This window comes from Homalodisca vitripennis, chromosome 7 (genome assembly GCF_021130785.1).
Source record: "Homalodisca vitripennis isolate AUS2020 chromosome 7, UT_GWSS_2.1, whole genome shotgun sequence".
Lineage (NCBI taxonomy): Eukaryota > Metazoa > Arthropoda > Insecta > Hemiptera > Cicadellidae > Homalodisca > Homalodisca vitripennis.
The window spans coordinates 66,960,626-66,983,459 of NC_060213.1; the positions used below are offsets into that span (position 1 = coordinate 66,960,626).

General features: G+C 32.2%; 1 protein-coding gene across 1 annotated transcript; it reads right to left on the minus strand.

The window, feature by feature from the left end:
• Nucleotides 1–1,593: 1,593 nt before the first annotated feature.
• LOC124365957 (cytochrome P450 4c21-like) lies at nucleotides 1,594–22,628 on the minus strand. The gene is made up of 13 exons (XM_046822107.1): nucleotides 22,535–22,628; nucleotides 17,740–17,936; nucleotides 16,611–16,717; nucleotides 16,023–16,113; nucleotides 15,452–15,631; nucleotides 13,425–13,488; nucleotides 13,168–13,300; nucleotides 10,939–11,002; nucleotides 6,649–6,749; nucleotides 6,328–6,396; nucleotides 5,146–5,314; nucleotides 3,265–3,444; nucleotides 1,594–2,138 (listed from the first exon to the last, which is right to left on the minus strand). Exons 2-13 carry the CDS (start codon nucleotides 17,906–17,908, stop codon nucleotides 1,981–1,983), a joined length of 1,485 nt encoding a protein of 494 aa, XP_046678063.1. The 5' UTR covers nucleotides 17,909–17,936; nucleotides 22,535–22,628; the 3' UTR covers nucleotides 1,594–1,980.
• Nucleotides 22,629–22,834: the final 206 nt, after the last annotated feature.

A 22,834-nucleotide genomic window follows, 5' to 3' on the forward strand; every position in this document is an offset into this window, starting at 1 on the left:
ATACCTCTACCCGTTAGAAGTATTTCTCAAGATATTATTATCCCATCCATAGCAGTCTGCAGTGACCGAGTGCCCAAAAATATAAAGAAGATGAACGATCTAAAAAATATCTTCCAGTATATTCCCGATGAAAAGAAATGGTGGTATGAAGAAATTTATACATGGCCAACTACAGACCAGAATAATGAAGAAAAAGATGATAATGATGCAGAATGAAAACCTGAAAAAATATTCTGTAAAAATAAATATGATTTAAGACTATATCAAGTATCTTATGTAACATAGTAATTAGTAAATAAATTGTTTTCAACTTAAATTACAGTAAAATGTTATTTAACTCATTCAGCATAAACAATATGTTAAATAGTGATTTGTTGGAAAAACCCCATAAGTGCAACATAGTTAATTATATAATTACAGAGATGCTTTTAGTGTTAAATTAAAAACAATATGTTATAAATATGTCTTTTTACATGTACTAAACACATACAAAAATTCAATAGTATTAAAAACTTAATAAACTATTTAAATGGTTTTATGTAGTTTACCGAAAGTTTACTTTTCGTTGCTTATGGGGTTTTTACAATTCACGATTCAATTTCACACTTAAACTTAAGGAACATTTTAGCCATGGGTAGTTAGCCATAGGATTGTTTGTGTAATGCTTTATGTTGTGTTGTGATATTTAAGTATTAATTTATTGTGTGTTTGTATATTTATGTATTTATTGACCTGAGTTAATTTGAAAAACAATTTGTAAAATGGAAATACGCTCGTGTAATAAAGGCATTTTTATTCATTTATTAATTATTATGCTTTCACATTCACAATATTATTAGGTTTATACCGTAATTGACCAGTTTTGTTATGCAGATTGCAAAGACAAAGTAACTATCTAGTTTTAATTATAAATTTGCTAGTGATAATAAACCATATAATGCATTGAAAATAATATTTAAACGGTGTTCTGAAACCCACCTTGATAAAAAGTTATTAATGATTTTGCACATTAGGTTATGGAAATTGGTTGTCTTCTGTAACAGTTTTACTGAAGTTACAGGAAAAGTAAAGGATGGCACTCTTTTCCTTTCATATCAGAAGCAGAATACCAGGGACGGAAGTAAATGTATTTGGATTAAAGTAGTCTTATTAAGCTTACCTATGCACATATTTCCTTTATAGGGGTAAAAATCAATATTACATAAAGCACCAGACCTCGTATAAACGAATTTAAATATAAGTTTGATACTGAAACCCAGATATGTGTTTATTTTTTTGGACAGTGCAATAACATACACTCATCTGTGAAATCGTAAATAAATTAGAGCTGAGTGAGTTTAATCTGTCGTATCTGACTGTTTTGGAACCTTTTCAATCGTGCGTAGGTTAGATATTTTCTTCAACGGGGAAAATTTTAAACTATGTCTATAGCACTCGACAAATCTCAGACAGAAAGTAAATTACAATAAAAAATGACACTTAAAATATCTTATATAGAAGTTTAAACAGAGGAACGTTCACACTTTTTGACCAAATTAGGTTTTTGAGACATAGGTATATATATATATATATATATATATATATATATATATATATATATTTATTTATTTATTACTTTATTTATTCATACAGCAAAACCTAAAATAAACCTATTCAAAAACGTATTAACGTTTTAAATCTCTCAGGTATTGATTCTGAATTAATATGTACCTAATAAGTCTACTTATGTTTAACAAACTTGTAGGGCTTCATCATATTACATCATAAATTTATTTACTTATTAATGTATGGCCTTCAAGTTTGAAAATTACTTTTGCAGTTAAAAGAATTTTAAAAATACCTAACAGCGAACACTAATCACTACATTTAATATTTAGGTTTTACGCACAAAATAATATCCATGAGGTTTCCTGCTAAGGGTAGTAATAAATAAACCTATTAAACTCGAATAATCTACAGGAGACTAAAATAAAACGGTCACTATCGCGGTTGGAAGGTGACCAGAAGCGGAGTCTTGCTGCACATTACAACCCTCAGCTCGTACTCTATGTCCGACATTTTAGTGTGCGATTTCACTCGCAGGCGTCTCAGGATATGAACCAGGGCTGTCTTCAGGATCACCATCGCGTATGCCTTCCCTGTAAACACATTCAGGACATTAACGTCTATGTAGATGTAAAACACTCCAAAGATCATTTTCTGAATTTCATGAGTCATTATAGTGGATCATTGGTGGAAAGTGGTCGGTATTTTCATAGATTTCTGTGTATTCAGGATCTTAGATAATATTAGATTATAGATTAGTTTAAAAAGTTATAAAAGACTCTAAGTTCTCAACGCACGAGTATATATGGCACACTCAAAATTCTACTAGTAGGCCTGCCTACCCCTGTACATTCAAGGAGGTCCATAACATTCTGCCCAATGCTAACGTGCAATTCATCAAAATTGTCTGTGGGTTAGATTAAAAATAGGTTTTCTTAACGACAAGCCTCTCATGTACAAAATAATGCATTGGTGGCCGCCACCTCCTGTTTATTGTAGTCTAAAGCTAAAATCTTGATTAGTGTGCAATCCTAAGTTGTGAAATTGTTTCCCGAAACGATCGTCTAATAACAGTAGAAATAACACGTGGAAAGGGCCTTTGTTTAACTTCACTAGGCATTTAGGAATGTTATTGTAATGGCTATATTGAGTTTCATGCCAAATGATGACCACCAGAAACTCTGCACCGATGACAGTGCTTATCGTTGAACTATTTTCAAATGGTTTGGTAAGCAGATGACTTGCTTATACTACAAGCCAGTTCAGGCTCAATAATGTGATTTTTTGAGTCGTTTCTCACCAAATAGTCAGCGAGTCCGTTGCCCCTAAATGTCAGTACGTCCAGGAGCCAACTGAGATGTACTGAATTGCATCTAGCTGGAACGGATAAAGACTGGAAATCTATGTCTGCCTTCAAGTAAAATCTGTTCAAGTTAAGAGCGGCCTGGTCATCACATAATAACACTGTCCATTGGTCAATGTTATTCCTAGTCAACCCTAAATTAGCAAATGTTAAAATAGCATACGTAGATTTCAAATTTTAAACTGAAAGTATGCAATATCAACCAAGTTGTTATTTGCAATTGTTCATTATTTAAATTTAGAAATTACATGTAACTATTACCAGAATTAGGAGTGCTAGTATATTCCACACAAGAATGTCTGTAATGTGTATTAACACTTTTTCATGTTGTCATTGTGTTATACGATGCTGCTCACCTATACAGTTGCGGGGGCCAGCGCTGAATGGAATAAAAGAGTAGTTATGTCGCAGTTGTTTCTGTTCTGGAGAGAACCGTTCAGGCTGAAACTGTTCAGGATTTGGGAACCGTTCTTTGTTCCAACCCAAAGCGTGGAGCATGATCAACACCCGACTACCAGCTGGCAGTGTACAGCTGTCTACAATAAAACAGTATTTATATAGTAACAGTTGGGCTTATACAGGGTTATTGCATAACTAAGAAGGTCAATGATTATACTATATATATTGTATGTTAGTTTTATGAGCATGCGTTACCTAATCATTTATTGGTGGCCTATGGTGGTGTGATAGTACTTCGGAAAGCTCTTTACTTTTACGTATATTAGTAAATCTAAAGGCATAGAAAATTTTCTATGGGTAATAAATAGAAACCACACAAAATACTTTTTTAAACCTAACAATCTGTTTTTAATTTTTAGCATAGTGTTAATAGATTAATATTAATATTATATCAATCAATAATTGGAACAACTATAACAATTAAATTTTGTGTCTACGTTACAACGTAATCATATCACTAAAAGTAGCCATTACAATTTTATATCCTAACCTTAACGACTTATCGTAGATGTCTTTTAGCATGAGGAGGATTTTAGTAGAGGACATTAAACTCACCCAACAGAAACAAATTAAAACATTTTAGATAAAGTTTGCTTAAGTAAATGTGATGGTCTACAACATCGAATGCTCAACTAAGATCACAAAATAACCCTGCCTGAAGCATACTGCCTTGACTCAAACGAATATATTTTTTGGTAACCGAAGTTGTTGTGGCATTGTTACTTAGGCCTGGCCTGAAGCCAAATTTATTGCTGTGAATAAAAAAACGATCCGGGGTCCTCTCAAGCACAAAACAGTTAAATAATTTTGTTATTTTAACCAATAATTATGTAGTAAGTATGTTAGTTACATAAATGAAGAAGAGGTCAGTTACAGATTCTGAAACGTAGTGTCACTTTTTTGTATCACTGAACAATAGCAAATGTCCTGAGAAATCCTGTTTTCTTCCCAAAACTGTAAGCCTAATCTTATTGATCAAAACAACCGAAACTTGAAACATTGAAATTCCTGCGCTGAAAGAATTCAAACCGGTATAAGAAGTTATATTTCCAGGTGGTCTTCATTAACATAGGTGACCCATGGCGCTTTTTTAAAATTCTACAATAGCAACTTCATAAACTATAACAAGTTACAAAAAACGATCAGTTTTCCTAGAATTAAAAATGCTCCGTTAAACAAACAATTTCGGGTTTTACACCATCCTTCAATAGCTGTGGAGGAAATAACCCACTATAAAGACAAAAGACGTCAAGAAGCATTAGACAGGGGAGTATTTAGATTGCTGTGCAGTTAATGAAGGCACTACCAGATTATTTTAATCGGTTATTTCAGTAGCCTTATCAGTTCACCGCTGACGGCACAGTTGGTGTGGAACTTCCAGTGAATATCCACACCAACTGTGGAACTTTCCATGTCGCTGGTACTACTGACTATGCACATTAGATGCGAGGTATGCGGTTGATATTATCAAGAGAAACAGAATTTAGCTTGTGTTCTCTTCATACTACCCGTTGTTTGGCTAACCTTTAAAGAATCACAGAACTGTGAATAACACGTCAAAATACTAAAATTCAATTTTTAGAAAAGCAAATTGATAATTGTTGAGCCTTTTCTAATAAATGAGATTAATATACTCTTAAATAGTTATGGATTTATAATAATAAAGCACTTAACGATTTAATGAGACAAAATTATAACCACAGGCCTTTACTCGGTTGCCAGGCCACTAACAAATAAGAAAGTACTTACTTATTTTGACGAACAGATTATCGACTTACGTATCTTAGTATCATTTGTGGCTCTTCTCATGATTAAAACAACGTTACCATGTAGCCTAATGCTTTCTAGAATGACCTGGTCCAGGTACTTTATGGCGTTAACGTCGGCAGCGGTAACGTCACGGTCCAGGTCTCCCATTACTTCCTCGATCTCCATGAACATCCTTTCCTAAACATGAGAGCTAGAATTTACTTTGATATATTAAGGCTGCTTTATTATGGTGCACTGCCCTAATTACTTCTCGGATCTTCTTTAATACCACGTTCTAAACATGAGGACTACAGGGTAATCTAATATAGTAACCTCGTGGTTAATTTATGTTTTATATATATATATATATATATATATATATATATATGTATGTATATATATATATATATATATATATATATATATACAAGGTGGCGAATATATCAGTTTCCCTATAAATTGGGATATTTTGTTTAGATAGATTGGTTTCAATGTTACTGTGGCAGGAACACAGAGTAGTTCATTGTTGTGTGTTCCAGTGGGTAGTGTAAAATGACGCTCTTTGCATTTGTTATTTGGTTTTGTGTGTTTGTAAAATGTTCAAAACCCAACAACGAGTTTATATCCTTCAGTTGTGGTGGAAGGATAATATACCGTAAATACTGCTATAATAACGAAGAATTTAGTGGTAAATATCCAGCTGTCGCGATACCCACACGGCAGTATATGCGGAGGTAAATTATGAAATTTGAAAACACCGGAAGCGTTTTTAATGGCCCGAAGTGTGGTCGTCAACGATCAATTCGCAACGAAGAAAACTGCAGACAGTTGTTTAAGCTTTTATAGCCAGTCTCGGTAAATTGACTCGTAAGGCATCTGCTGAACTAGAAATATACTACTACGCGATCAGACGAACTAAATCAAGAAAACACAACTACAGTAAAATATCATTCTCTAGGAGAAATAGAATAAAATATCAGTACAATAAGTATCTAATTTAAGTAAAATAAATGTTCTATATCTATGTAAAATAAATGGAATATTAATAGGTCCAATAACTTCTAATTTAAAACAATTCTTGTAGCTTCAATATGGTGTGCTTCAACAAAACTGTGAACAATAACAATAAATCTGTGAAATATATATATATATATATATATAAATGCAGATGTGTGAAGCTGATAATAATGTACATAAACACCTTGCATTACCTGTACTTCAGGATGGTGTCCTATTGTGAGAAGTAGAAAAGACAAAGCAGAAACAATTGTGTCAGATGCCTAAAACAGAAGATATATTTCCAGATCATTAAAAAAATGACTAATGTATTCTATGTGCTCGTACTTAGTCAAGAAGGGTTTTCAAGAATCCAGAATGTAATCATTTCGCAAGAATAATTTGCATAGTAATATCATAGCTAGTTATATCGTTAAATAAAGCTTGTAATTCTGAAAAAATATACGCATTTATCAGTAAGTTACAAATCAGTAACATTACTTTACTGGACTACAAATTTTAATGCTTATACTTACAGTTACTATCATAGTTATAAATTCATCCATCCAATCATGGTCATCTGATATTATTGGCAGATTTTCAAACATTACATCCACCAAGTTTACGCCTGACAAGCCTAAAAATCAAACATCAGATATGATTAAATCTACATTTTAAATCTAAATATTAGAAAATTAATTTTTTTGATCTAAAATTTAATTATTTCTTTTTTTATTATTGAAAATATATCAAATTTTATTACTATCAAACTTTCTTTGAACAAATAGGTAGATCATGATTCCATTAAACAATAATATTAATTTGCTTTGAAAGCTATGTGGCCAATTTAAATAAGCATTCATGGCAGTAGTAAAAAACTATTATATAAGTAAATTATTCATAAAAGTTCCTTCCTCCCATTTGACTAAGATTATACTTTATAAAAAAAAGCTGCTACGTAAACTCAACTCAAATACCTAGACTTAACATATAAATTTATATCATTTAATAATTGACGATAAGAAGCGAAGTATGTTACTATAAAATCTACATATAAGTTACTAAGTATTATTATATTGTGATTGTGTGAACAAGTCTTTATAATTAAACGTATTAACCTATCCAGATTACATTATTTTTTTAGAACGCTACATTTGGTAAAAAATATGTTATTTCTTGTTAATTAAAGTGCATAAATGTTTGTATATTAGTTATTTTTTAGAAAAAAAGAGACAACTTCTTTAGAGCAAATAATCATATTATATGAATATACTCTTTACGTGCAACGGACTCTAATACTAAATTGCCCACCTAATGTTGCCATTCGCCATTTAGAAACCTTTATTCTACGTTGTGTACTATATCGTAGAGCAAGCTAAGTAATTTTGAATTAGATTTTAATGCTTCTCACTGTACAGGATTTCACACATGGTTACATGGTTGCGTCTAGAATCTGGGAAGTTCCAGTTTCTAAGATTTCTTCATTATTCATCATCTAGTTTCGAGACGATTTCAGCATTATGGCTAATTCCAGCCTCTAGGAGCTCCAATCCATTGTTAATCCGTTAATTTATAAAACATCCATACACATTATGATTAGAATTTGTTTAATAAAGTCACTGTAGTTTTATTTACTAAATTTTTTAGTTAAAACTTATGCACCTTTGATATGTTAACAAGCTGTTTTGAAATATATTTCGCAATACTCAACCTTTATATAATAAATTTACAATTGTATACAATGCGGCTATATATCGTCGAAAAGCGTGTACCATTTACTCACAATGCAGGCGCAAAGGTCGTGTCCACGCATACTGCACAACTTTTTCGTGCTGAAACAACGTGACTACTTCATTTACGATTTTATGTTTACTGGTAAGTAATTGACGAGTTTTACTGCCTGAGCTTTGCTGCGTAATTTTGATCCTGAATGTTCATCTCCTTTATTTTGAAAGTGCTCAAAGAAATCTGTTAGTTAACAATTTATCCATGTAAAATTTAGTCATTATTGACTCAACCCAACACATATTAGGGCTTACTGTGAAAATTGGTAGTAGCTTTTTTTGGCCATGCTCCTCTGTCATTTTAAGCACCAACTACAGTTTGATTAAATTCACTGTTTTGTTGAACGATCGTATTATTAGTTAAGAGATCGCGGAGCCAATCACTTGGAGAGCTGGAAAAATTTAAAATCTGTTTTAAGAGCAGCAAGGTTTAAATTTTGCGCAGAACTTTAGAAAAGCACGTTACGCACCACATGGTTGGTACCTTGTTTTATATCCTACAACTTAATTTTGGTTCCAATACACTCATCTATAGAAATGTCAGAGTAGGCGTAAGGAATACTTGTGTACCATTTAAGGTCTTTCTAAAAGATCTACATGAACTGCCTGATATGCTTACCATTTATGTCATACTTAAGCTACCATTTATGTCATACTTTACCCAGATTGGGTGAAAATCGCTTGGACGTACAATTCTCCTATCACATACTCTGTAAAATTGCATTGATATCTTTCTTTTAACAAACTGACTGTTCTGTAATATATGACTGTATATCTTATAACACTTTTGCTTAATGATGAGAACATGAAAACCTTAACATATAATGTCGTAGTGTTTCCTTGGGCTACAGGTCAGAAGAAACACCTTCCCACGTCACGATGTGGTACTGTTACACTCAAGTGACGTAGGGTATGCTGTGGGTTTTCATCGGTAGATAAGCGGTGGAAGTAGGTGGCCCATATAGCTTTTTTCATGTCTGCTGTACTACCTAAATTATTCCTAATAGCTAATCCATAGTACCTCTGAAGCTTATCTATATGTCCATCAGTTAATCTTCCCTTACCACCAAGGGCCTTTCCATCGCTAAGCTTATTTCCTTTCATTTTTATGCGTAGCTTCCGTAGCCTACAACCTAACCGCTTTTGTACATGGCCTACACATTCAAGTTTGGACATTTTTACCTCAGGGCATAAGGTTCACTTTCAAATGCAGCCATGAAACCCTTGGAGTCCCCATCTCCAAGGTATTTAGTATACCTAACTCCTAACTTTGTCTCAGACCTTGCACACATAATTTTAGCACCTTCAACCTCCATGCCCCTACTGGATCCTACATAGTTGCAGTTACATTTAGGGCTATGTGATGCTTTTTTTTTCAGGGTTGCTTTTTATACTCTTGTGTGTACAAGCTGTGCAAAACTTTGAGAAACACTCAAAATCTAGAATTTTTCCAGTATCAAAAGAAGTAACACTTAAAACGCCGTTTAGAGAGGTATGGCCGCGTTTTTGCCAAGACCCATCGAAGGCTGCTGCGATATCCTTGCTACCATCGTTTTCCTCAATAGCTTGTATTGCTGCATTTCTCAATGAACCTTCACATACTTCCGTGGCAGCTGACAAGAGCTTTATATTATATTTATAAAACCTTACATTAGGGGGAGCTAAGTTTATCACAGCGGAAAACATTCTTGCTGCTGATTGGCCTTTACCGATAGATCTCAAAGCATAGGCATATCTTATATTTATTTCATAGCAGTTTCTTATAATATCTGAGTTCATGCCTGCTTTTCTTTCATCACAATTGGAACATTGAATCAAGATTTTATGAGCTAACCCATTAGAAAATGTACTGTCAAGATTTATCGAAACAGTTCCTTCTTTGTTACAATGTTTACATTTGGTAAAACTATTTACAAGGTTAGATAGTAAGTCTAAGTTGAAAATTATATTTACATCACTATTTACAAAATTTAGATCTTTAGGAAGCTGATTACTGCTCAGTTTCTTCGAACTAGATGATTTCTTAGGCATAGGCCTACTCTCATTTGTAGTTGTGGAAGAATTATGCCTAGGCTTAGCAGACTCACCAATTGAAGAGTATCTGTTCCCTTTGAATTTATTGGCTGTATTAAACTTCCTAATTCTAGGCATTGTAAGTTGTAAGATCACCAAAGTTCAAACAAAAAACACAACAGTAAGTAAAAACAGCAAACTATTTACACAAATCTGTATCACTTTATGAAAATTGGAAAGAAAACAACAATCATAACATAACCTAACAACAGCTGCTAATGTATAAACAACACTACTGTCTGCTAAAAAAACAAAAAGGTCAGTCATAGTAACTTGGAATTTACCATAGAGTAACCTAAGACTATATAAAAGTATAAAAATTAAAAACCTAACTGAGCAGTGTGCTCGTTTTGTGCATCAAGTGATACCTTAACAGATGCAAGCATTTAAAAAACGTATTTTTTCTTAAAGATAACATTAAGACATACAAATAAAAGTATATATCTACTTAATCAGCATAAAACGGAGATTCTTTTTGTGCAAAAAAAAAAATTTGTTTTTTATAGCTCAAAAAGTGCATCACTCCCCTTAAAGTGATCCACGGACAATATCTGAGAAAACTGCATGAAAGCATAGAGCATAAGGATTAAAAAAAGTGGTGATGTATTGAACGTGTGAAACCAAGGTAATCTTTTATCTGTTATTACACCAATGTACTTATATATTGATCATCTACGCCGCAGTTGAAGGCAGTTGGCCGAGGATCGCTGCAGGAATGAAATATGAAGAGTATTGGACCTGGACCATTTAGAATTTTGTATAAAAAAGGACAATAATATTTACCCTATCATCTTTGTGTTATTGACAGTTAGAGAATTGTGCTAACTAGATCCAAAGTTGGGCGACGGTATGTCTCTCCTTACATGCAATAAGCAGAAACCAGGACGGTGTCATCAACAAAAGGAACAAAATAGTAATACATTTTTTAGTTTGTTAGAAAATATGTATAACAGGAAAATATGTACTTACGTTCGATGTCCTGATTTGCGCCTGGAATCACTTCCTTTTTAATAGTTGCTCCATCTTTCCATTCCTTTAAGAATCATTTATGATTTATAATGCTATAAACAAACATCACTCACAACACACACACACACCCTCCCCATCTACACACACACACACACACACACACACACACACACACACACACACACACACACACACACACACACACACACACACACACACACATACATAAGAATAAAAGATCACTACGTAAAATCCTTAAATAATTCTAACATAATGTCGTTCTCAAAAAGGATGTAAAAATAGTGTATACAAACCAAGGATAAATGTAAACATACAATTAATGTTTAGTGTCAGCTGAAATGATCTAATCTTATTTTAAGTTAGTATTGTAATTACAAACTCCTTCGTATGTTTAGAATTGAAATCGTATGTTTGAAAGAAATTTAGGAAAGTGGCCTTATATTAACATTGACATTATAAATGACATCAAGTGCGTTATAACACCTTCAAACTAAAAAATATATATACAATTCTGTTGGCTTTTTTATTGAAAATTCTTGAAAGAACTTTGACTATAAATTTTTGTTTAAAATTACTTTGACTATTTAAAAAAATATCATTTCTTTTTTAAACCAAAATGGAATTTTGACTTAGAGAGTAATTGATGCGCTTGTTCTAAACTTTCGAATTCGACTTTGGTAGAATCTTCTGGTACTTTACAAATCCCTCCTAATTAATAACAGTTATTAAATATTTCGTATGAGCCAATACATGTTGTGAAACCAATTTGTTGTCGTTTCTGTTGGATGAAGACCGTTTGTTATTAATTCCTAATGTGTAAGGGATTTGTCCTTATACCAATATAGTCCTAGGGACAACATTTGAATGACAACTGATAAATTACATTGTTTGGTTTACAGTTAACGTAATTTCAATTGGATATATTTTATAAGTTGCGCTATTTGTAAAAGTTTTAGATGGATTTAGAATGTTGCGTGTAGCACAGTGCTTTTCTTCTCAAGAATGGCAGCCTATAAACCTTTTATTAGCATCTGAATTTGGAAATTAGTTACAGAATAATTTAGGTCTTAAAAAGGTTCTTCATATTAGAGGCTTTACTAAATAAATTCTCTGGTGTTTTGAAAACAAATTGTGTGTCAAGGGAGATAATTCTAAAATGTTGTCGACCTTTGTAATATATTGTTAGCCCCATGAAGCAGTGCGTAATAAACGTGAGAATGTTCTATGTGAAGATTATGTCAACTCTTGTAGTGTAGGTAATGCATTGTATTGGTTTCCTTGACGTTAATTTTTGTTCATATTTTGACGTATATATGTACATACTTGTATATAACATTGTAAATAATTATGCAAATCAATATACGTATAGGCGTATTAATTAACGTACTTTTGGCTATGGATTGCCTTTTGAGACCAAAAAAATGTGTAATGAAGCGAAAAAAGAATGTTTCAAAATGATGAAAGGTACAAGCTTAAATATATAACACGTACGTTTAATGTTAGTGTCAAAATATAAATTATATACATGCCATAACTGACACTTAACACTGAATAATTCTACTGTATTTATACGCAATGTATGATATATTTAATTTAAGTATGAGAAAAAACTATTTAAAAGGATTTCATTAAGATATATCATGCATGGTTTGCTTAAGCACTACTGATACTTAGCGATTGTTAAAATTCATATTTTTTATTTAAGTGAATTTCTGGGGACCATTGTGGAAAGCTTTCTTCCCCGTATCCTATAATTAATTTGTAAGCACCTGTAATCATCATACCTGACTGATAACGTCCATACATTGGTCCCGAATTTTTATAGAATCTTTCAGCTCCTTCCCATAGAGCAATTTAAACAGCCAGTCAATATGTAACTGTAAGCTTAAATATTTAACACACACGTTTAAAATTAGTGTCAACAATGTTAATGTGTGTAGATATCATTACTTACTTACGACAAAAAATAATAGTACTGTATTTACATGCGATGCATGATGTAGTTAGTGTAAGTATGAGAAGAAATTACTTTAAAAGATTCCATGGAGAAATATGATGCATGGTTTATTTAAGCACTACTTTTACTTAGAGATTGCCAAAATTAAGATTTTTCTTATGTAAGTAAATTTCTTTGGCGCAGATGTGGTATTGTGGAAAGTCTTTCTTCCCCGTATCCTATAATTAATTCTTCATCTTTAGTCAACATACCTGACTGATAACGTCCATACATTTGTCTCTAATTTTGAAAGATTCCTTCAGCTCCTTCCCATAGAGCAATTTAAACAGCCAGTCAATATGTAACCAAAACTTGAATAGTCGTAAGATGAGTAGCTTGCCAATACTAAGAACAGAAGGAAATGCGTGTAAGTTTAGTTACAGTTTGAAGTGTTTAAGAATAATTGAAACAAACAATGTTTCCTTTTAAAACTGCATGTTACAAAGTAAAAACTATAAAGCCAACTTACTTATGAATTGCAAATTTGCCATCCATTAAATTATCAACCTTGAGGTTTCTTGAAAGTAATGATTCTGAAACAATGCATAAACAATGAAATTAACTAGAATGCAACTCAATGGTTCAGCTCTTTTCCTATATATATATATATATATATATATATATATATATATATATATATATATATATATATATTTAATATCTCTATTTCACTCTCGCTATCCTTTTGCTCGTTGATAACAGTGGTAGTCATTGCGAGGCACTGAAACATTTACAGGCCTTTCAAGGTAAAACATAACTAAAGACCCAACCCAAATACAACAAAGGTCTAATATTGAAGAATTCAAGAATAACAACATGAATATCGTTGATATATTATAACACTATATCACTTAACAGTACTCCAGAATCGGTAGGACTATGATTTTGCAAAGTTTGACCAGGATTGATAGAAGATGGAAGTTTTTAATCACTTTGCATAACAATCACATTTGTGTATTGGCACTGCTGCACACATAAGCAATATGATTCCAAGGTCTTAAAGACATTAGTACTCCAAGGTCTTTAAATTTATAAATTTTTTCCTACATGTACTTGTATGAGTCAATGGGCGTGTTGAGTCTTACATAATTCAGAATCGTACATCTTCTAAAATGGTATTCCATTGCATTCAAATTAATTCAGGCTGCAATAGAACACAAGGTATCCTGCAAGGCTTCACAGTGTCAAGTATTACTTCGAGGAATATCTTAACTTCATCAGCGAACACGAGACATTTAGTAAGAATTATATTATATATGTAATTTACAAAAAAGTTGAATAAAAACGGAAACAAATTTGAGCCTTGGAGCACTCCAGATATTAATAGAAATGTATAGGAGTATGGCCCAACACATTTCACTATCGTGCCTGGGTTTTACTCAAAAGTGCGTCGGCTCTTGAATTGAAGAGGAATCAGGATAACTTGATTTCGGTCATTTGCCATCCTTGGCTACAACAGATGTGACACACCGTTTCGAGGATTCTAATCTGTATCTTTGTCTGGTGGAGGAGGTAATAGTCCATATAAAAATAAAGAACATAAAAAGAAAAAGAAGGGAAAGAAAAGGGTTCAAACATTCCCAAAAACTGCTTGGACTCTACTCCAGGCAAGTCCCATGCAAAAGTCATAAGCACGTGAAACACGATCAGACATCACACCGGCACAGTTTAAAGTGGAATACTAACACTAAAAACGATGTCGGCTCTTTCTTTGGCACCGCATCATGTTATCTGAAACAATGGGACAGGAAGGCGATTGTCAGAAGTAGGAAGGGTTAAAGGCAAGCCGCTTTTGGCCCTATATTTTGCTCTTAAACCTTAGTGTCAAGGTTTATGTACGAAGTTTGTTGTTGGAGGTTTCTTTAATTAGTATAATCTTATAGACGGACATGAGTTGGTGTTTTTTAGTAAGAGATAAGATTCTTTTGGTGAAATTCATTGTTTTCTTTGAAACTTTTTACATCTCGTAATCTACGGTGCCGATGAGTTGTGATAAATCAATTATATGAAGTGCAAAGTAAGCAAATTCGATAGTAAATTATTATTAATTTTATAGACCGATAATATAAACGTTACTCGAAACTTACAAGCTCCTGTTTTTACTCTAGACAGGTTTTTGACATTGAACAGAGCCTGGATTAAGTGTAGAAAATCATGGATAAACATTGTTGACGATTTTGTAGCTAATATTTTTTCTGTTAAACACTTATTCATATTACAGCATATACAAGTTCATACCTTTATAATGGTCAATGATTATCTACAACCGGAAATAATATAATTTAACTATACGTAAACCGAAATCAAAGGATTAATTAATTTTACACTGCTTTTATGACCCTTAGGCTTTCAATTTTGCATAATAAAAACAATAAGTATTCAAAAATAATATAATTTCTTCAAATGCAATGTATTTTAAAAAACGCTGGTTTGAATTATTTTTTAATATAATTTAATTTTATATACAATCTCCATTGCAAAAATTAACATACTTACTTGTGCTAGCAGTCACAGCCATTTCAAAAATCTCATCAGTGCGATCTGAAGGTGGGGAGCTGACCGATAACTGTTCTGTTAACTTCCTACCGACTTCGTTGAAGACCGGAAAGAAGTTCTCCACATTAGAAGGATGCAGCACGGGGTTCATCAGCTTTCGGTACTTTTTCCAGATGTGAACTGTAGCACAAATGTATTTTAAATGTAATTTTAGTAGCATAAATAGCAATACATTTTACTGTTTATTCTTCCTTTTAAAGATATCTGAACTACTATTTCAAACATAAAATTAATCTCAATACGGCGTTTGAAGAATAGAAGCACATACTTCATTTTAAACAGTAAGATTTCTTAGAAAACAGGTCTACTGACCATTACTTCTCTGGTATAGAAGTAAATATGTTGTAAATAGTAGCTCGGTAGCTTTGCTTTACAACTGCAAATAGTGACTGAGTTCATATCATGAGTATGGTACTTAAAGATGTTAAATTATTTTGCAGTGTTCAAATAAGACAGATAATTAGATTATATATATATAAGTAAGACTTTGTTGCTAAAAAAATATGCTTACCTGGAGACGAAATAAGATTATTGCCCAAAAACACTCTGAACAGGGAGTAAAGATTATCTTTCTCCAACATACTGGAGCTGTTCAAAATAACCTGAAAACAAGTGATTTAGTTAATAGTCGTATTATTTAAACGTGTGTCTATATATAATAGGGAAAACCCACACAAAGATGGGCAGAATTTGGTTTCACGTGATCATTTTATAAGCATGGTTTTTAGAGCATTTGATTTTACTCAATAAGGGATCGATTTCTAACTACATATAATTAAGGATATTCTTACAATTAATTTTATAACGTTGTGTATGTTAAATTTTAAATGTAATGCAAAAAATTATTTTTTTCCGTATGACTTTAACCAAATATTTAACTCCTGTGCAAAAATATAATAGTAAACAGTGTTTTGAGTTGTCTTCTCAAAATATCAATAGGGTGGAACATAGTAAAACTCTACGTCTTTAGTACATGTAGATTGTAATACATCTGTTTTTCTTCTAAGTATTAGTTGCCGTATCGAAATAGTGAACAGTGACTACATATCAATAAATTATCACACCTAAAACTTAATCATTATGATTAGGTTATACTTACTTGGATATCCGATGGGTCTACTACTACGAAAATAGGAATTGGGCCTATCCAAAAGCAGAATATGCCGTCGGAATCCGAACTTATTTTTAGTAGATTTTTAGTCACATCTGAAAGCAGATAGCCTTTGTATCATATACAGTAATTCTTCAACATCAAAAATTAAGAATACATAAATAACTCTAATAGGATGTTTTTTTTTTACCGTTGACCAAAACCCTTGTATTTTTTATATCTGTAATGGAACAAAGCTGTTCTATTGTCTTGGTGGAGGAGATGAACTGTAGGTTGCTGGCATTCTCCTGCAAAAGATCTGCTTCTTTGAAAAAGAGTAATCCAATAATAATACATTCCAATTATCAATCGACATAGAACAGTTTTTCTAGACGACAACTCTATTACAACCATAGTTGTTAAATAATTGAGATAAGGTTCTAAGTATTGGACGGAGTTGCATATACGACACGATTAAAAGAAAATGTTAAAAGTTTCCAAATGCATATTGCTTTTGATACGCTTTATACATAATTTATCCATTTACACTATGATGAATAAACAACACGTTCTGAAGGTGCGTACACTGCAATTTAAAATTTCTGATCATAGATCATTAAATTTTTTGTCTAGGTTAATACTGTATTTTATATTTTCTTTTATTTTGCGTTTTTGCCAAGTGATTAGACATAATTTGGCTTTTTGGATTTTTTGCTCTTTTTATCTATAATGACATAGCTTTAATATTTTAAAATTTTATTTCTTATGAATGACACTATATGTTCAAAAGTCTTTACTTTTCCTAAGATGAAAGTATGGTTTGCACCTGGATATTTTCTGGCCGCTTCTTGAATTATCTTTTAACGTTTCATCCGGTTCTACTTTACCCAGATCCCAGGAGTAGTCTTCAGGTACATCACAAACTATAATGTTTTATTTTACGCAGCAGATGCTATCTGAAAGTCTTCAGTTCATCGCAATAAATATATCTTTTACCACCAAACCACTAAATGAATCTGATGTTAGAGCATCCTACATCTGGTCTAGACCCTCAGAAATTTCCGTTTCTCACCACAAACCCAAATAATAATAGATTAATTATAGTTCCCGTACGATATATAACATTTAATAAACTTGCCATTGATGTCACCAAAGAATAGGAGTGCGTTGCCGATGATGGGCAGGGTAGGAGGACACGGTAGTTTGGTAGCGATGGCGAGAACATGTCTGTACTGCCATCTGAACCGCAAGTACATTGTCAACAGGAGTAGACAGACAGCGTACAGTAGAACCAGGAGAACTGACATTGCCGAGACTGTACTGGTGTCGGAGCTGCTAGGAGTATGAACAAAATATATTTAATTACTAAGTACACCGTAAAATAGGTCTTACTGAAACAATATATACTAAACCCCCACCACCCTGACAGAAGACTGAGGCAATAGAAGGTCGCTCACCACCACAACGTGGTTCAATGTAGTCGCGCTGTACCGTGAGTGTCTGCCTCCAAATATATCTTGGCTTGTTTATATTGTGTTAAACAATATATGCTATTCATCCCTGATTGTAAAAATATATAATTAAATTGCAGTTTTCTGTAATATAGTAAGCAACAGTGGTAGTGGTGAAATATATATATATATATATATATATATATATATATATATATATATATATATTTATAACAAGTATTGTGCCATCTCTACATAGTTTGATCACTGGTACTGAATCAAAGATAACGTTGAATACTAATACGATTTACAAGTAATGAATGGATATGCATTTAATGAAGAAATTATGAATATGCAGCCAGCAGCGCAAATTCAGGAACATCAACAATACCACAACAAAAGAGACCAAAATGGACGTACTAGTTCATAATACAGTGAGTAATAATAACACCATCTAATAAAATTAATAATCATTCATTAAAAACTTGTGTTAAAATATAATAAAATATTAAACTTATTTGAACACATCTTAAATCAAATTGACACTGTTGTAGTTCTATAATACTCGTATATTAAATTAGATTTCGTGTGAACATAAATTTCAATTTCATCATACAATAGGTTTCTTTCGGCACTGATGTAAATTCATACAAATATTAATATCAGCGTGGAAATTAGGCTCTTTTTTAAATCGATTAATTTTACATTAAATTTTAATGGCTATTTTGGCACTAGTACAGTTGGTTTAATAACTGCGAGGTCTTACAACCACATTACATTATTTTCTGATAACAAATCATCATTTTATATATATTGCTATTAGGGTAGAGTGGCATAAGCCAAATCTACATAGTCCAATTAGGTCTAATTTACAAAAATCCTAGTAAGTTATGGGCTTGCTTAAGACAATGAAATGTTCTCGGTGGTAATAAAAATGAAAAATTGTACATAATTTAAACATAGAAGATATTAATGATCATATAGTGGAAATTTGAAATGAATGTACAATTCAATAAACTGTGAGAAATTACTTTACAAATGAGAGTAAGAACTTAATCTGTAAAATACTTAGATTTCTTGCCAATATCGACGCATAATATTAAAACAGTCATGAATGAATTTAAAAGTAAAGTAGTTGGTATGAAGTCTTTACGTACCTTGTCAATGAAACATTGTTAAGTGGAAAAGTTCTAATGGAAAACTAGCTTTGTGACTGCCGCTAGAAATGTCCATCAGTCGATCAATAAAATATAACGTTGGTCTAAAAAATGTACTTTGCTAGAAACAAAATACACTATTTTCAGCTCCTGTGGTATGCTTCCGGCCTAATACACTTCCAGTGCTATAGTTGTGTTTGCCTTGTTGACACTATGAAGAAAATATAGAATCATACTTGCAACTGAGAAAACCAGTATGATGTAAACACTTACTCCCAGTATAAGGGGGGGGGAGATAATCCTTAGGAAGTAATAATTTATAATAGGTTTTTAGGTGTAGTGCAGAAGTCCTGTTTTTCGGAAATTAGTCAGGGAATTTTATAGTTGAAGCAAGATAGCCACCACAGCCAACTATAGCAATAACAGAAATGTGTATTTAGACATTACTCCACGTCAAAATTCATAGTTTATATGAACATTATCGTTAAAATAGTGATTATATTAATCAAAAATGTAGTCGTTCTGTCATATTACAGTATTACTGTGTTTATACGAATATTCGATTAGATTGAAATGGCTTTTTTAATTAATATTTGACCATTTTAAAGACCATGATTGGATTATTACCTGATTTAGATACCAGTGGAGCATATGCCGGAGGGTTTTTGAAATAAGAATAGTCCTATATTCATCCCGGGTACACTATGATTGTCCATGTAAAATTTATGATAATATTATGATGATATTGGTCATAAAAGTGGTGTTTGACACCTGTAAAACAGAAATATTTCTGAGAAACGATCGCAATATAAAATACTTTTATTTTTTCACTTTAATAAAGTTTTCAGTGCACTTTACCATAAACCCTCTCAGTTTTTTTCAGTTTTCCTCATTTCCCAAAATGGTTTGAGCAATGGTGACTGAATTGAAGAAGGAATAATCCTCCCTGAACTTCTGCATTTCTCGTCTTAGCTCTTAACTAAAACCTTTCTCCAACCTTCGCACCCTGGGCAGATGTTACCCCTTTGATGTATCCGGCAAAGATCCGTATGCCCTTTTTCAAATATAGAATCAAATACCCCGTCTCTTTGTATAGTTTCACAGAAGAAATCGCATATTTAAGAACATCCCTATATTTTGTCCAATGCTGTAGCCATCGCCATGACACCGCTGTGACGTCATAATCATGAAGTCATCATCATTGCACTTCCCTGTAGGGTAAGTGTAAGTAAAACATAAAGTAAATTTTTTAGAATCGTGTTTATGGGCTTAAACGGTCATTTAAGACCGTATAATAATATTCACGAAGAACTAACATTAAAATATACTTGATGCCTGAAAAAAGGGGTATATCATTAGGATAGTTAAGGATGTCATAGTGAGACTTGAAGTGTCAGTAGAAGAGAATCAGGTGGTGGTGCAACACAGAATTCAACCATTTGTTAGGCGAGATGGTGCCACCTGGTGAATCAGTTTCAAACCGATGTGATTAAAAATGTTTTTATTTTCAAGTAGAACCTAGGGGCACAAGAATATCATCACATGGGATATTAATCCAGGTTACGTCAACCAGTACATCTATCGTGATTACAAGTTTCTCTTGTCTAGTTTAAATATAGAGGCTACAAATATGCTTGACACCGGGACAGAAAATTATTTACGAAAAAGCAGACGGAAAGAGTTATCAAAGAATAAACTGTTTTTGTGATATTAACAATTTAAAGTGAACCCTGAAACAATCTACGCGTGAGGAGCTTTTTAGTTTTATGCAGTAAAAAAGACATTTTACAACTTCTTTTCATCGGTCCACTCAAACATTAGTATACCTTTTTAGTATAGTTTTTCCTACATTAGTGTTAGAAAAATGTGTTACTAAACAATAACTATGCGTGTTGTTAGTAATTATAATAATACGTAATATCAGATTACAGAGGGAAATTTCCCTAAATATAATAGAATTCCACAATATAATATATTTTTGAAATTTTCCTGATGCGTACACTTCACTTTGCCAATATATTTTTGGCTACAAAGTGGGATAATTTGTGAGGAAAATTATGTAAGTACCAAATAGAGAAGGTAAGACTTGCACAAAACTACGAAGTATTTACGTGTCATCTTGGATAAATGCAAAGGAGATAGTATATAAGAAGTAAGGCTTTTTTACATAAGTACTAAGGCATTTTTATATGATAAGTGGTAATAAAACCACTAAAGATCTCTTTAGCAAAACTATAAATTCACACAAATTACTTTTGGAATTCCAAAAAATCTAGTTCATCGAGTTCGTCCTAAATTTAAGCGAGATCAACTGTAAAGTAATAAAACCTCTACAATACATTTTGGGTTATTCATGATGTTGCAATAGTATTTTAAACTCAATATTAATTTAGCCCCTAAGATAACGTTGCTAGTTAATTGTTTTTTATGTTTTCATTGCACATTTAATTACTAACCTACTGTACTAATTGCTTACAAAAATTATTTTGTTTATTATATAAAACATTTATGTGTTATTTTAGTATTTTTCACAATGATTTAATATAATTATTATGTGTCTAATATAATTTAGTGGCAACATAATGCTGCAGAGCTCATTTCGTTATTGTATTTCAACATTTTATTTGCTAATAATATTAATGAATTCACATTGGTTATACAAGTAATAACACAGGTGCACCGTCAGTATTATTTCCTAATTTTATAATTGAGTTCGTAGTGCAATTGTACGATGATGGAAGTAATTCATTAAGTTATATTTAGTTCCAATGTAATGGAATTACCAATGCTCTCAAGAGATATGAAAATGTAAATGTGAAAAGGAACATTACATTCATTCCCATACTTGCTTGAATGTGATTTAAATGTTTAGGTGGTGCGATAAAAGTTACTATTTTGTATGGTATAACGACATAACAACCAACATACAACCACGAAATTACGTTGTCAACCATATTACAGAATTTGCCATGTTATTATGATTATTAATAGCCTTAGTCCTGTATCATTCAAATTTTAGAAACGTCCAAAATACAATATGGTGGAAAAGTGTAATACTGCTTGATACTTTACAAAAAAATAAAATTTAACTACGTTAATGCTTTATCTGCCTGCATAAAAATAATGGATAGCTCAGTCAAGAAATTATTAGGCTACTTTTTAGTTATGACATAGTTGTACAGTACAGTGTATTTAGTTGTCTGTAATTGAAGCATAAAATGACCTGCCAATGTAATTTTATTGAGTTATATTAAAAGTAATATACGAAAAAATTACAATATATTGTACATATAAAGAGGACGATTGTTTAATATGAAGTACATACCTATATACGAGTAGATCAGCTCTGTTGTGAAGTCACTAACAAACTAGTTCCTACATAGTTTCTTTGCATGATCAAGGTTCTGTGCATATCAAGGTCTCTTTGCTGTTTTAAATGGGAAGGTGAACACGTGTAGTAATAATAAAGTATAGTTACTTTTCTGAAGCAATCTAATATTGAAGGTAACAGCTTAATTGATCATTAAACTCGGGTATGGGGCATGTATAATGCTCTCGGCTTGTGCAAACGTATCTTATAACTTCACCGGTGTTTTGTTAATTACTTTAAAAAGATTAAATTTAA

Excerpts from the sequence above, each read along its gene's own strand:
- LOC124365957 (XM_046822107.1), bottom strand. The coding sequence starts at position 17,908 with ATGTCAGTTCTCCTGGTTCTACTGTACGCTGTCTGTCTACTCCTGTTG. Across the intron at positions 11,003-13,167 it reads GTATGGACGTTATCAGTCAG|GAATGGAAAGATGGAGCAAC; the intron begins GTATGTTGACTA and ends TGATTCTTAAAG. Across the intron at positions 2,139-3,264 it reads TGGCCCCCGCAACTGTATAG|GGAAGGCATACGCGATGGTG; the intron begins GTGAGCAGCATC and ends ATGTGTTTACAG.